We start from the raw sequence: 14,737 nt of genomic DNA, 5'->3' as shown, positions 1-14,737 counted from the left end.
AAGTCTCTAAGTAGGTTACTTAGAAAAGGCAGCAGCACAGCATGAGGTAAATTTATGTTTTAATCTTGATTCCACTCTTTACCTGATATGTGCTCGAGTTGGTTTTGTAACCTAAACCTTTTGCCAAATAAGAAAAATGTAACTCGCTCACTGTATCATCCTAGGATAAATGAGATTTGATACATACAATTTCTAACACAGTGCCTGGCCTTAAGAAGGAGTTTTTTTTTTTTTTTTTTGAGATGGAGTCTCGCTCTGTCGCCCAGGCTGGAGTGCAGTGGCTGGATCTCAGCTCACTGCAAGCTCCGCCTCCCGGGTTCACGCCATTCTCCTGCCTCAGCCTCCCGAGCAGCTGGGACTACAGGCGCCCGCCATCTCACTCGGCTAGTTTTTTTGGTATTTTTTAGTAGAGACGGGGTTTGACCGGGTTAGCCAGGATGGTCTCGATCTCCTGACCTCATGATCCGCCCGTCTCGGCCTCCCAAAGTGCTGGGATTACAGGCTTGAGCCACCGCGCCCAGCCTGTTTTTTTTTTTTTTTTTTTTTTTTTTTTAACTTATTTTAGGCTGGGCTAAATAGCTCACACCTGTAATCCCAGCACTTTGGGAGGCCAAGGCGGGAGAATTGCTTGAGCCCAGGAGTTTGAGACCAGCTTGGGCAACATGGCGAAACCCCGTCTCTACCAAAAATACAAAAAATTAGCTGGGCATGGTGGTGTGCCTGTAGGCCCAGCTACCCAGGAGGCTGAGGCTGGAGGGTCATTTGAGCCCAAGATCAAGGCTGAAGTGAGTCATGATTGCATACCACTGCACACCAGCTTGGGTGAGAGAGTGAGATCCTGTCTCAAAAAAATTAAAACAAAAACAAAACCCCAAATGTATTTCTTTACTATAAGATGGTGAACACATGGATTAGGACTGAACTCCCTAAACCTCCTAGAAACAAGGCACTAAATAACTGCCATTATAATTCATTTAAATATTTAATGAGTGACAGTAATGTTCCAGGAACCATATTAGTCACAAATAAAACATTTTAGTCTAAGGCACATACCTTCATAGGTCTCAGGAGGTAATAAAATCAACAGTTCATAAAGTCTTTGTCTATAAACCACTGATGGTGTTTTCAAAGGACTTCCATACATTTTTAGTATTGAAGAAAGCCTTAAAATAAAAGAAAAAGTGTATCTTAAGTGGTTAAGTTATATAACAATACACAAAAATTGACAGCTTAACATCTTAACATATAAATTAGTTATGTAACTTACTAACAAACATTAGTACTGCTTTACTTTTCTTTTCTGAGACAGGGTCCAGCTCTGTAGCCCAGACTGGGATGCAGTGGCATGGTCTTGGCTCACTGCAACCTCTGTCTTCTGGGCTCAAACCACCCTCCCACTTCAGATTCCTGAGTAGCTGGAAACTACAGGGTTGCACCACCATGCCTGGCTAATTTTATTTTGTATTTTTGGTAGACGGGTTTTGCCATGTTGCCCAGGCTGGTTTCAAACTCCTGGGCTCAAGCAATCCTCCCGCCTCGGCCTCCCAAAGTGCTAGGATTACAGGCCCAAGCCACCACACCTGGCCACAAAATATGATCTTTCTTCACACTCTCTCCTTTCATTTTCATGTACTCTTCTTTATCTTCTATTCACCTTTCCTATTGGTGTTAAGACATCACTTTACCAATGCTCATTCATTCAACAAATATTTGCTGAAGGACTACTACTGTTTTTTGTTTGTTTGTTTTGTTTTGAAATGCAGTCTCACTCTGTTACCCAGGCTGGAGTGGTAGTGGTAAGATCTCGGTTCACTGCAACCTCCGCCTCCTGGGTTCAAGCAATTCTTCTGCCTCAGCCTCCCGAGTAGCTGGGACTATAGGCATGCGCCACCATGCCCAGCTAATTTTTGTATTATTAGTAGAGACGGGGTTTCTCCATATTGGCCAGGGTGGTCTTCAACTCCTGACCTCGTGATCCACCCACGTCGGCCTCCCAAAGTGCTGGGATTACAGGTGTGAGCCACCATACCCGGCCAGGAATACTACTCTTAACAAGCTATGTTATCAACAAGAGTATGGTTTTCATCCTTAGCTATACAGAAGTTCAATGAAATTACTTTTATTATGTCACTGGAATAAATCTGCTAAACTGTTATGGCATGAGCTTTCTAGGTTCTCTAAGAAATTCTCACAATGTTGAGTCATTTGTACTTTCTTTTTTTTTGTTATTTTGCTTTCTGAGACGAACTCTTGCTCTGTTGCCCAGGCTGGAGTGCAGTGGCGCGATCTAGGCTCACTGCAACCTCTGCCTCCCGGGTTCAAGTGATTCTCCTGCCTCAGCCTCCCGAGTAGCTGGGACTACAGGCAAGTGCCACCACGCCTGGCTAATTTTTTGTATTTTTAGTAGAGAGGGGGTTTCATCATGTTAGCCAGGACGGTCCGATCTGCTGACCTCGTGATCCACCCGCCTCGGCCTCCCAAAGTGCTGGGATACAGGTGTGAGCCACCGCGCCCAGGCTGTACTTTCTTTTTTGTTTTTGTTGTCGAGACAGGGTCTTGCTCCATTGCCCAGGCTGGAGTGTAGTGGCGTGATCTCAGCTCATTGCAGCCTCAACCTCCTGTGCTCAAGTGAACCTCCCACCTCAGGCTCCCAAGCAGCTAGGACCACAGGTGTGGGCCACCATGTCTGGCTAAATTTTTATATTTTTTGTAGAGATGGGGTTTCACTATGTTCCCCAGGCTGGTCTGAAACTCCTGAGCTCAAGTAATCCACCCACCTTGGCCTCCTAAAGTGTGAGGATTACAGGCATGAGCTACCATGCCTGGCCAACTGCACTTTCTAGAAAACTAATGCTTGCTATTTCTAGTCTCTAGAAGAAAGGGGAGTTATCTATTGACTTATCACTGCATATTTTAAAATGCTGGTTCCATTTAGTATCTTTCAGCTTGGTAAATACTACTTAGCAAACATAATTGTAACACCTGGGTAGGGCCGGGCATGGTGGCTCATGCCTGTAATTCCAGCACTTTGGGAGGCTGAGGCCAGATGATCACTTGAGCCCAGGAGTTTGAGGATACAGTGAGCTATGACTGCACCACTGCACTCCATCCTGGGCAACAGACTGAAATAGTGTCTCAAAACAAAAACCTCTATTTCAGTAGAATTTTTTAGTTACCAAAGTTAAGAATAAATCCACTGCATTTTTATATTTCTCTAAGGCCAGATCAGAAATAAATAGCTAACATATGAAAAGTCTTTCAATCATATTCACAAGATGTAAGGAAATTATATTTCTAAAAATCCTGCAACATTCACTTATTTTAACTATAAAAAAATTTAGTTTGGAGACGTGCATGTGTATGTTTTTTAAAAAGATGAATAGAACAAAGTAAGAATTTAGAAAAGCATTTTTATTGGTTTCTGCTTTCATTAGGAGGGCAGATTATACTCCCTGCAGGGCCTTCCTGCTACTTACTTAGGTAAGTATAAATAAATCTTTTATCAGGATAAAAGACAATTTGCATTTTATACTTATAGAAAGAGACTTTTCTAAGGCCAATCAACCCCTATGCCAATGAAAGCAAGCAAACATACATTTAAAAAAAATGAAACAAGACATAAGTTGAAACCAGAGTAGGCACACAAATATCAATACCAACACAAGGCTCTGAGACAAAGCTTGCACCCATGGTAGGAGTGTAAAACCCATTCATTTTAAGAAACTTTCACCAAACCAAACTAGGAATAGAAGGTTACTCTCTTAATCTGATAGAGTAGCTACTAAAAAAGCTGGAGCAAACATCATTCTATCAGTAAAACATGAAAAGCATTCCCTTTATTTAACCCTTTCTATTTAGTTTTAAATGGCAGTTCTCTAACATAGTTAGCACATAAGGAAGAGAGAAACAATATTGTAAAAGGAAAAATCTAGATGAATCTACAAATAAATGTTTGATATGAGAAAATTCAGTAAGGTGGTTGGATATAAAATCAAATACATTTTTATAAGGCAGCAATAAACAGACTATATATACTATATACCCATCTATTTAATAATTACAACAAAAATACAAAGTACCTGGGAGTAAAGTTTTTAAAAAGACTTGTAAGACCTTTATTTAGAAAAAAATTTAAACTTTGTAAAATACCTCAATAATAGTAAAGAGGTATCATGTTCATGGGTATTGTAAAACTATGAATTATCTTCAAATTTATCCACAGATTCAATGCAATCTTAAATAAAATTTATCTTATTATTATTATTTTTTTTGAGATGGAGTCTCACTCTGTTACCCAGGCTGGAGTGCAGTGGCATGATCTTGGCTCACTGTGACCTCTGTCTCCTGGTTTCAGGCGATTCTCCTGCCTCAGCCTCCTGAGTAGCTGGGATTACAGGCATGTGCCACTATGCCCAGCTAATTTTTTTTTTTTTTTTTTTTTAGTACAGACGGGGTTTCACCATGTTGGCCAGGCTAGTCTTGAACTTCTGACCTCAAATGATTCGCCCACCTCAGCCTCCCAAAATGCTAGGACAGCGTGAGCCACTGTGCCCAGCCCCAAATAAAATTTCAGTAGAAGATCAAAAGTACATGAAGGGCCAAAATATGTCTAAAGAGGAATAAGGTCAAAAGGCTTAATCTAACATACAAAATGTATTATAAAGATAACATGTTGGCATATAAATAAACACACCAATAGAGACCACAGGCATAGATCATGCATAAATGAGAATATAATACATGACAGAAGTGAATGGCAATCATTGAAGGAAGTATGGATTTTTTTAGTAAAGTACGGGACAGTTTGTTATCCACATTTAAAAAGAAAACGAAATTGAATCCTGCTATGGTCTGAATGTGTCCTCCAAAATTCATGTATTCGAAACTTAATCCCCAATGCAGTACTGTTGGGAGGTAGGGCCTTTTGGTAGGTGTTTAGGTCATGAAGGCAAAGCCCTCACAAATGGATTAAAGTCATTATTAAAGGGCTTCATGGAGGGAGTCTGGCCCTTTTTTTTGCCCTTCTATCCCTTTGCCAGATGAAGAAGGCACAGAGTTCCTCCCCTCTAGAGAATGTAGCAACAAGGTGCCATCTTGGAGGCAAACAGCTGGTTCTCACCAGACACCAATCTGCTTGTGTCTTATCTTGGACTCCTGCCTCCAGAACTGTTAGAAATAAGTGTCTGGTTTTTTTTGTTTTTGTTTTTGTTTTTTTTTTGAGACGGAGTCTCGCTCTGTCGCTCAGGCTGGAGTGCAGTGGCGCAATCTCGGCTCACTGCAAGCTCCGCCCCCTGGGTTCAGGCCATTCTCCTGCCTCAGCCTCCTGAGTAGCTGGGACTACAGGCACCCGCCACCGTGCCCGGCTAATTTTTTGTATTTTTAGTAGAGAAGGGGTTTCACTGTGTTAGCCAGGATGGTCTCGATCTCCTGACCTAGTGTCTGTTTTTTAATAAATTATCCAGCCTCAGGTATTTTGTGATAGCAGCATAACAGCACAAATGAACTAAGACAGATCCCAAGCTCACTCCAAATAGAAAAATCAGTTCCAGATGACTTAAATATGAAAGACAAACCTTCAAACACTTCAGAGAGAAATATAAGAAAATACAACTTTGCAGTAAGGAAGACTTTTTTTTTTTTTTTTGAACTGGGGTCTCGCTCTGTCATCCAGGATGGAGAGAAGTGGCGCAATCAAGACTACAGCCTTGAACTGCAGTGCTCAAGCAACCATTCTCACCTCAGCCTCCTGTGTAGCTAGGGCTACTAGTGAGCACCACTACGTCTGGCTTTATTCATTTATTTATTTATTTATTTTGGTAGAGATGAGACCTCGCTATGTTGCTCAGGCTGGTCTCAAACCCCTGGTCTCAAGCAATCCTCTCACCTCGGCCTCCCAAAGCACTAGGATTACAGGCATGAGCCACTGCCCCCAGCCAGGAAGAATTTTTAAACAAAAAGAAAAAAAGTACTAACCAAAGAGTAAAAGACTGATACATCTGACATTTAAATAATAAATGCATATTAATAAAAAAATTAGAAGACATTTTTAACATTTTAATGAACAGCTAAAGAATAGTCTCAGAAATATGTAGGCCAGGCATGGTGACTCACAAGATAATCTAAGCACTTTGGGAGGTTGAGGCGGGAAGATCGCTTGAGCCCGGGAATTTGAGACCACTTTAGGCAACATAGTGAGGCCCTGTGTCTACAAAAAATGTAAAAAATTAGCTGGGTGTGGTGGTGCACACCTGTAGTTCCAGTTACTTGGGAGGCTTAGGTTGGAGGATCACTTAAGCCTGGAAGCTTGGGGCTGCAGTGAACCATGATCACACTACTGCACTCCAGCCTGGGTGACAGAGCAAGACCCTGTCTCAACAACAACAAAAAAGGCTGAGCATGGTGGCTCATGCTTGTAATCCCAGCACTTTGGGAGGCTGAGGCGGGCAGATCATTTGAGGCCAGAAGTTCGAAACCAGCCTGGCCAACGTGGCAAAATCCTGTCTCTACTAAAAATACAAAAATTAGCCAGGCGTAGTCGTGCATGCCTATAATCCCAGTTACTAGGGAGACTGAGGCAGGAGAATCATTTGAAACCAGGAGGTGGAGACTGCAGTGAGTGGAGATCACACCAAGGTACTCCAGCCTGGGCAACAGAGCAAAACTCTGTCTCAAAAAAATCCCAAAAACGGCTGGACGCAGTGGCTCATGCCTGTAATCCCAGAACTTTGGGAGGCCGAGGTGGGTTTATCACCTGAGGTCAGGAGTTTGAGACCAGCCTGGTCAACATGGTGAAATCCCGTCTCCACTAAAAATACAAAAATTAGCTGGGCATGATGGTGTGTGCCTGTAATTCCAGCTACTGAGGAAGCTGAGGCAGAAGAATCGCTTGAATGGGGACCTGGGAGGTGGAGGTTGCTGTGACCCGAGATTGTGCCACTGCACTCCAGCCTGGGTGACAGAGCCAGACTCCATCTCAAAAAAAAAAAAAAAGGAAGAGGCCGGGCGCAGTGGCTCAAGCCTGTAATCCCAGCACTTTGGGAGGCCGAGACGGGCGGATCATGAGGTCAGGAGATCGAGACCATCCTGGCTAACACGGTGAAAACCCGTCTCTACTAAAAAAAAAAAAAATACAAAAAACTAGCCGGGCGAGGTGGCAGGCGCCTGTAGTCCCAGCTACTCGGGAGGCTGAAGCAGGAGAATGGCATAAACCCGGAAGGAAGAGCTTGCAGTGAGCTGAGATCCGGCCACTGCACTCCAGCCTGGGCGACACAGCGAGACTCCGTCTCAAAAAAAAAAAAAAGGAAGAATTTCTTATAAATTAATAACAAAAAGACAACCTAAAAGAAAGATAGGTTAAAGATATGAATGAATAGGCATTTCATAGGATGGGGAGGGGAAATACTGAGAAAAAACAAACACATAAAATTATACTTAAACCGTCAGGAAACCGATATACAATTGATATCATTTTATACCTATTGGATGGGGTAGAATTGATATCTGAGAAAGTGTTGGTGAAAAAGTGGTCAAAGGATACTTACACTATTGGTAGAAATACAGAAGAACACTGAAAAATAATTTGGTATTATTTTCTGAAGTTGAACATAAAAATACATTAGCTTTAAAAGCAGAAAACTAGAAATAACTCAGAAGTCCATGGACAAGAGAATCAATATGTTGTTGTATATTCGCACAATTAAATATTATACAGTAACCAAAATGAATGAACTTAAACAAAGGTAAAACTTAGAAACATAATGTTGAATAACAAAAGCAAGTCCCAGAAACAGGACAGTAATTTTTGCCTGATCAAAAACCAAGCAAATCTAAACAATGTGCTATTTTAAGAAACAAAAATATGTGATACATTTTTTTAAAAGACAAGGAAATGACAACTATAAAATTCAGATTAGTGGTTGCCTCTAAAGGAAGGCAGAAAGAATGGTGCTGGAGAGGGGCACAGAGACACCTTCAATAGTATCATTAATGCTCTAGTCCAGTGGTAGCCAAATTATGACCCACTGCCTGTTTTTGTAAATAAAGTTTTATTGGAACATAGCCACATTCATTCATTCATTCACCTATTATCTATGACTGCTTTTGAGCTGCAATGACAGAGTTGAGTAGCTGCAATACAGACTTCATAGTCTGTATATACTAAAATATTTACTATCTGGTCCTTCAGAAGAAACATTTGCAAACCTCTGCTCAGGGTGTGTTGGATTCACAAGTGCACATTTTATTATTATACCTTATAAGCCATATCTTAAACGTATTTTTCTGTACATATAAAGTGTTAATCATTAGATGCTTTTTTCAAAGAACTTTCACATGTTTTATTAATTTGGAAATTACAAGTGCTCACATTATATATTGGCTTTTCTCTATACGTTTTAATCATACATGTATAACTCAAACTTATGAAAAATATAAACAAACAAAAAATTGAAACTGTTAGAAACATCTGGTTCTCATGAACACTGAATACTCTAACAAACCAATAAAATGCATACCTGAAAAGGTTAAGAGTCTTAATAGTTATTTTCTTGTTAAATCTGCCTGTAAGGTAGATTATTCCCCCCAAAATTTCCTTCCCCTTTAATATGTAATTTTCATTCAAGACCTTAGCCTAAAAAAAAATCATATAACTAACTGATTGCCTTCCTCTATAAAATCATTCACCAACTATAGAAATTTGCCTTATTAATGTACTTAAGGAATATTACATAATCAGAGGGCAACTAATTCCTCTTAGAAAATTTTATCAAATCTAAATAGTCGATCCTTACTGAGTTAGCAAATCCACAGCACAAGGAAGTGGTGGAAGAAGACGCTGAATTACTTCCTCAGTAAGGAGATCACCACAGTGGGAAACAAAGCTCTTGATAGCTGAAAAGGAAAACAGACTTTTACTTGGGCATACTGTAATCAACCATGAAAGGCACATTTGATTATGGTATAACATTAGCATTCTTGTTAGAGTAATAAAGCAATTTGCTAAAATAAAAAAATTCCTGAAACTGTAGTATAAAAAGGTACATAGTGCCTTCTACTCCTAATCATACTTAAAAAAAAAAAACTCTCTAGGATTACTAAGATGAAGCAATAACCGTATTCACAAAATGCTGCTGTCCTAAGGTTTTGCTTTTACTCAGCCCTCAAGCTTAGAAGCAAAAAAAAAAAAAAATCAGCTTAGACTCTCAAGTTTTCCAGCTCTACAACTAGTTCCATGGAATCACATTGACTTTCAAGTCAGCATGTTTGGTTTTTACAGATGTTATCTGAAACAAATAGTGTGTGCTACCACTCCCGGCTAGTTTTTGAATTTTTAGAAGAGACGGGGTTTCACCATGTTGACCAGGCTTGGTCTCGAACTCCTGGCCTCAAGTGACTGATCTGTCTGCCTGGGTCTCCCAAAGTGCTGGGATTATACGAGTGAGACACGGCGTCCAGCCCGAAATAAATAACTTTCTATAATGAATTACTTTTGTACATAGAATAAGATGTACGTAGAATAAGATGAGTATTTTTAAGTCAGACTGGGCCAGGCGCAGTGACTCACACCTATAATCCTAGCACTTCGGGAGGCTGAGGAGAGCAGATCACCTGAGGTCCAGAGTTTGAGACCAGCCTGACCAACATGAAGAAATCCGTCCCTACTAAAAATACAAAATTAGCCGAGCATGGTGGTGCATGCCTGTAATCCCAGCTACTCAGGAGGCTGAGGCAGGAGAATCACTTGAACCCGGGAGGCAGGGGTTGTGGTAAGCCAAGATCGCGCCATTGCACTCCAGCCTGGGCAACAAGAACGAAACTCCGTCTCAAAAACAAAAAACAAAGTCAGACTGATCAATTCTTCTCTCTTTCTCTCTCTCTCTCTCTTTCTCCCTCCCTGCCTCCCTCCTGCCCCCACCTCCCCCACCCCTGGACCCTTTGAGACAGAATCTCACCGTTGCCCAGGCTGGAATGCAGTGGTGCAATCACAACTCACCAAAGCCTCCATCTCCCAGGCTCAGGTAATCCTCCCACCCCAGCCTACAGGCATGCTCCATCATGTCTGGCTAGTTTTTGCATTTTTTGTAGAGAGAGGATTTCACCATGTTGTCCAGGCTGGTCTTGAACTCCTGAACTCAAACAATCCACTCATCTCAGCCTCCAAAAATGCTGGGATTAGTCGTGAGCCACTGAATCTGGCTAAGATCAATTTCAAAAGTGGTCTTTAAGAGTAAAAATGCCTTGAATAAAAACCAAAACCAATGCTTCCACATCTTTCCAGGGATCTCACCCTTCATGGTGAAACATTATTATTTTATTTTATTTTTGAGACAGAGTTTTACTCTTGTCATCCAGGCTGGAGTGCAATGGCACATTCTCAGCTCACTACAACCTCTGCCTCTCGGGTTCAAACGATTCTCCTGTCTCAGCCTCCCGAGTAGCTGGGATTACAGGCACCTGCCACCACATCCGGCTATTTTTTTTGTATTTTTAATAGAGACGGAGTTGCACCATGTTGGCCTGGCTGGTCTCGAACTCCTGACTTCAGGTGATCCGCCCGCCTCAGCCTCCCAAAATGCTGAAATTACAAGTGTGAGCCACTGCTCCCAGCCAAAACATTACTTTTAACAGTCTATATATTGTAGAAGGTACAACTTTCATATACAGGTGACCCTTGAACACCACAAATGTGAACTTCCCAGGTCTATTTATACGTGGATTTTTTTCAACAGATGCCACACCGAGTGTGCCTACCTCTCCTGCCTCCCCTTCCACCTGCTCCACCTCTTCTGCATCTGCCTCCGCTGAGAGAAGTAGATCAACCCCTTCTCTGCCTTCTCAACATAAAGACGATGAGGATGAAGACCTTTATGATGATCTACTTCCGTGTAATGAATAGTAAATATATTTTCTCTTCCCTATGATTTTCTTAATAACATTTTTCTTTTGTCTAGCTTACCCTAAGAATACAGTATATAATATATACAACATACAAAATATGTGGGGTTGGGTGTGGTGACTCACGCCTGTAATCCCAACACTTTGGGAGGCTGAGGTGGGAGGATTGCTTGAGGTCAGGGGTTCAAGACCAGCCTGGGCAGCATAGTGAGACTCCCTCTCAACAAAAAGTTTAAAAATTAGCTGGGCATGGTGGCATACACCTGTGGTCTCAGCTACTTGGGAGGCTGAGGTGAGAGCATCACTTTAGCCCTGCAGGCCAAGACTGCAGTGAGCTGTGTTCACACCACAACATTCTAGCCTGGGCAACAGTGAGACCCTGTTTTAAAAAAAAAAAAAAAAAAGTGGTAATTGACTATTTATGTTATCAGTAAGGTTTCTGGTCAACAGTAGGATATTAGATACATTTTTGGGGAGTTAAAAGTTAGACACAGATTTTTTGACTTTGAGGGGCACTGGCATCTTTAACCTCTATGCTGTTTAAGGGTCAACTGTATAGGCTAAATGGAAACCATTCTTAACGGTAATTAAACCAAACCTTAGTATTTCTGAAAAGAGGAATGAATGCTTACCTAAGACAAAACAATGTTGACAGTTTTTAACTGGACTGCACCTAATAAAACATGTATCTTAACTCTCAAATCTGGTTTATTATATCATACACCAGTTTATCATTACCAATTAATCAGTTAAAAATTTTTTGTTCAGTTACAAAAAAAAAATCATTAGTGGCATATCCCCCTGCCTCACGTTAAATAAAACATACAAGTACATGTTAAAGATAAAAGGTGGGTAAAAAGCCAAAGGAAAGGGAGAGACAAGACTAAATCCAACCTACCACACAGTGCACCAGCTCGTCCTTCCAGGGTTACCTGCCATGTAAACGAATCTCCTCGGCTCTTTTCTGTTTCTAGATCTTTAGGAGATGCTGGAAAGACACACTTCCACAACAGCAGAACTCGAGCAAGGTGATGGCTAACAACTGCAGGACCTGTAATTTATTCAACCTGTCACTTGAAAGAGAATCCAAGGTTGTCACTCTTTAAAACTCTATTATTAAGCAGGAACTTCTCTCCTAAACATTTTAATTCATTATTGCAATATTTTGTCCCTTCTTCAGGTTCCAAATTATCTTCAGGTTCCAAATTATTACTGAATGAATTATTATCTGAAGGTGCTGGAGTACAGAGAGGAAAAACAAGGAACTAATGGTATAGGCTGGGCTCTAGCGTCAGCTCCTCCACTACTGCTATGTCGCCTTTGAGACTCAGTTTCATCTACATATTAAATGAAGCTAAAACCCCCTGTAATGCTTGTCTTTAAGGGCTTGTCAGGTCCATATGATAGAATGCACTTTAAAGAACTCTGAAAAGCTGTAATGGACCACATAAATGCAAGGTACAATTATTATAGTAACAAACAACATAGCATGCTTTTTGAGACAGGTTCTTTCTCTGTCCCCTAGGTTGGAGTTTAGTAGTGCAGTGGCATGATCACAGCTCACTGCAATCTCAATCTCAACCCCCCTGAGCTTAAGTGATCCTTCCACCTCAGCCTCCTGAGTAGCTGGGACTACATGTGTGTGCCACCACACCCAGCTAATTTTTGTATTTTTTTGTAGAGATGGGGTCTTGCCATGTTGCCCAAGCAGGTCTGAACTCCTGGGCTCAAGCAATCCACCTACTTCAGCCTCCCAAAGTGCTGGAATTACAGATGTGAGCCAACTGTATTCTTGATCTTCAGAATAATGCTACCTTCTGATAGCAACTTGTTCCAGGTCAAAAATCAGATATAAAATGTCTGAATAGAATATTTTTTGTTAAAAAAAGGTTTCAGAGCAACATTTATGAACTGAAGGAATCATGACACAAACCCAGTAATAATACAAAACAACGTGCAATAACATTATCAATTTTTTAAAAACCCAAACCCATAGCTTTTCTCCCCAGGTACTCTTCTTTAAATTTCTGGAGTTACCTTAAACTTCTTCAATAAGCACTCTCTACTTCTTACTCCCACATTCCGCTGACTGTATGTCTTTCTTCTGTTCCAAACCCATAGCTCAGAACTGCATTTGGCTTTGGAGGGAGACTGCCTAGATTAACATTCTGGCTCCATCCACTTATTAGTTGTGTAAACCTGGATGAGTTATTTAACCTTTTTGTGCCTCAATTTCTTCATCCATAAATGGGGAGAGTAACAGTATTTTATTCAAAGGACAGTTTCTGAGGTGTATATCAGTTTATACACAGAACAGCACTTAGAGCTGGGCAAGGTGGCTCATGACTGTAATCCCAGCACTTTTGAGAGGCTGAGGCTGAAGGATTGCTTGAGGCCAGGCATTTGAGACCAGCCAGGTCAACATACCAAAATCTCTCTACAAAAAAGTAAAAAGTTAGTTGGGAGTGGTAGCACATGCCTGTAGTCCCAACTACTTGGGAGGCTGAGGCAGAAGGATCATTTGAGCCTAAGAGATCAAGGCTGTAGCAAGCTATGGTCTGACTGTGCCCCTGTAACAGAACAAGGGCCTTTCTTTAAATAAATAAATACTTATTATTATAATGTATCTAGCAAACACAACACACATACACACACATTTTATGAGCCATCCACAGAGAGACAAGATATAGAGGAATCTGGAAATCCAAGTTTTTTTATATGGCATCAGATAAACTGGGAAGTATATCAAAAAAGGTTTAAGTGTATAGTTCATATTCAAGGAATGAATGTATTTTGTGTTTACATTAGCTCACAGTGAAATAATGAAGAAAATTATAAATTATAAAGGGAATGATAAAAACAGAGAAGACATGTTTAAAATGCAAAGCAAAAATTAACAAAGCACTAAGACTGCTGTCTAAAACTCATTCCCAGCTGGGCACCGTGGCCCATGCCTGTAATCCAAGCACTTTGGAATGGCAAGGCAGGAGGATCACTTGAGCCCTGGAGTTCAAGATCAGCCAGGGAAACAGCAAGATCCCCTCTCTACAAAAAAAATTTAAAAATTAGCTGAGTGTAGAGGTGCAAACCTATAGTCCTAGCTAGTTAGGAGGCTGCGGCAGGAGGACTGCATGAACCTGGCATTCAAGGCTGCAGTGAGCTATGATGGTGCCACTGTACTCCAGTCTGGTAACACGGTGAGACCCTGTCTCCTAAAAAAATTAAAAAAAAAAAAAAAATTCTATTTCCCACAAAAGGAATCAAGGTTCCTTGGAGAAATGGCTGATGGCAAGCCTAAGGCAGAAAATGTACAATGTAAAACCTGGGACATCTTGCATGCAAAAACACATTATCAAAGAATGCTACTAGGTTCATGTTAAAAGGACAAATGAACCAACCCGAAGGGACTCCCAACGATCAAAGATGAGACAATTTGATGATCGAAAGGAATAATGATCGCAAGTGATTAAAACATATAAATCTATAAAATTCCATGAGCTCATAATGATACCTAAAAACAAAAACCTCACTGGTCCCCCCTGAAAATTGCTATGATACTAACGCATTCTAAAAATTGATAATAGCCCAGGTGCAGTGACTCACTCCTGTAGTCCCAGAACTTTGGGAGGTCAAGGCAGGCAGATTGCTTGAGTCCAGGAGTTTAAGACCAACCTGGGCAACATGACAAAACCCCATCTTTACAAAAAATTAGCCAGGCGTGGTGGTGCACAGTCCCACAAGAGGCTGAGGCAGGTGGATCACCTGAGCCTGCAGAGGTCGAGGCTGCAGTGAGTCATGATTGTACCACTGCACTCCAGCCTGGATGACAGAGTGAGACCCTGTC

The 14,737-nt window shown here is 41.1% G+C and overlaps 1 protein-coding gene across 12 annotated transcripts in view; it reads right to left on the bottom strand.

The window, feature by feature from the left end:
* The window catches only part of LOC105477937 (HEAT repeat containing 5A), a 123,101-nt gene that overhangs the window by 68,290 nt on the left and 40,074 nt on the right, over window positions 1–14,737 (bottom strand). For all 12 annotated transcript variants that reach the window (XM_071100366.1, XM_071100360.1, XM_071100359.1 and 9 more), the window contains 3 exons: window positions 11,792–11,944; window positions 8,790–8,889; window positions 1,054–1,163 (listed from right to left, as the gene is read on the bottom strand). In XM_071100366.1, the coding sequence (XP_070956467.1) occupies window positions 1,054–1,163; window positions 8,790–8,889; window positions 11,792–11,944 (363 nt within the window). The remainder of the gene's footprint in view (window positions 1–1,053; window positions 1,164–8,789; window positions 8,890–11,791; window positions 11,945–14,737) is intronic.

Source organism: Macaca nemestrina, chromosome 7 (assembly GCF_043159975.1).
Source record: "Macaca nemestrina isolate mMacNem1 chromosome 7, mMacNem.hap1, whole genome shotgun sequence".
Classification (NCBI taxonomy): domain Eukaryota; kingdom Metazoa; phylum Chordata; class Mammalia; order Primates; family Cercopithecidae; genus Macaca; species Macaca nemestrina.
The sequence above is the reverse complement of the archived record's forward strand: the minus strand, read 5'-3'. Positions and strand labels throughout refer to the sequence as shown.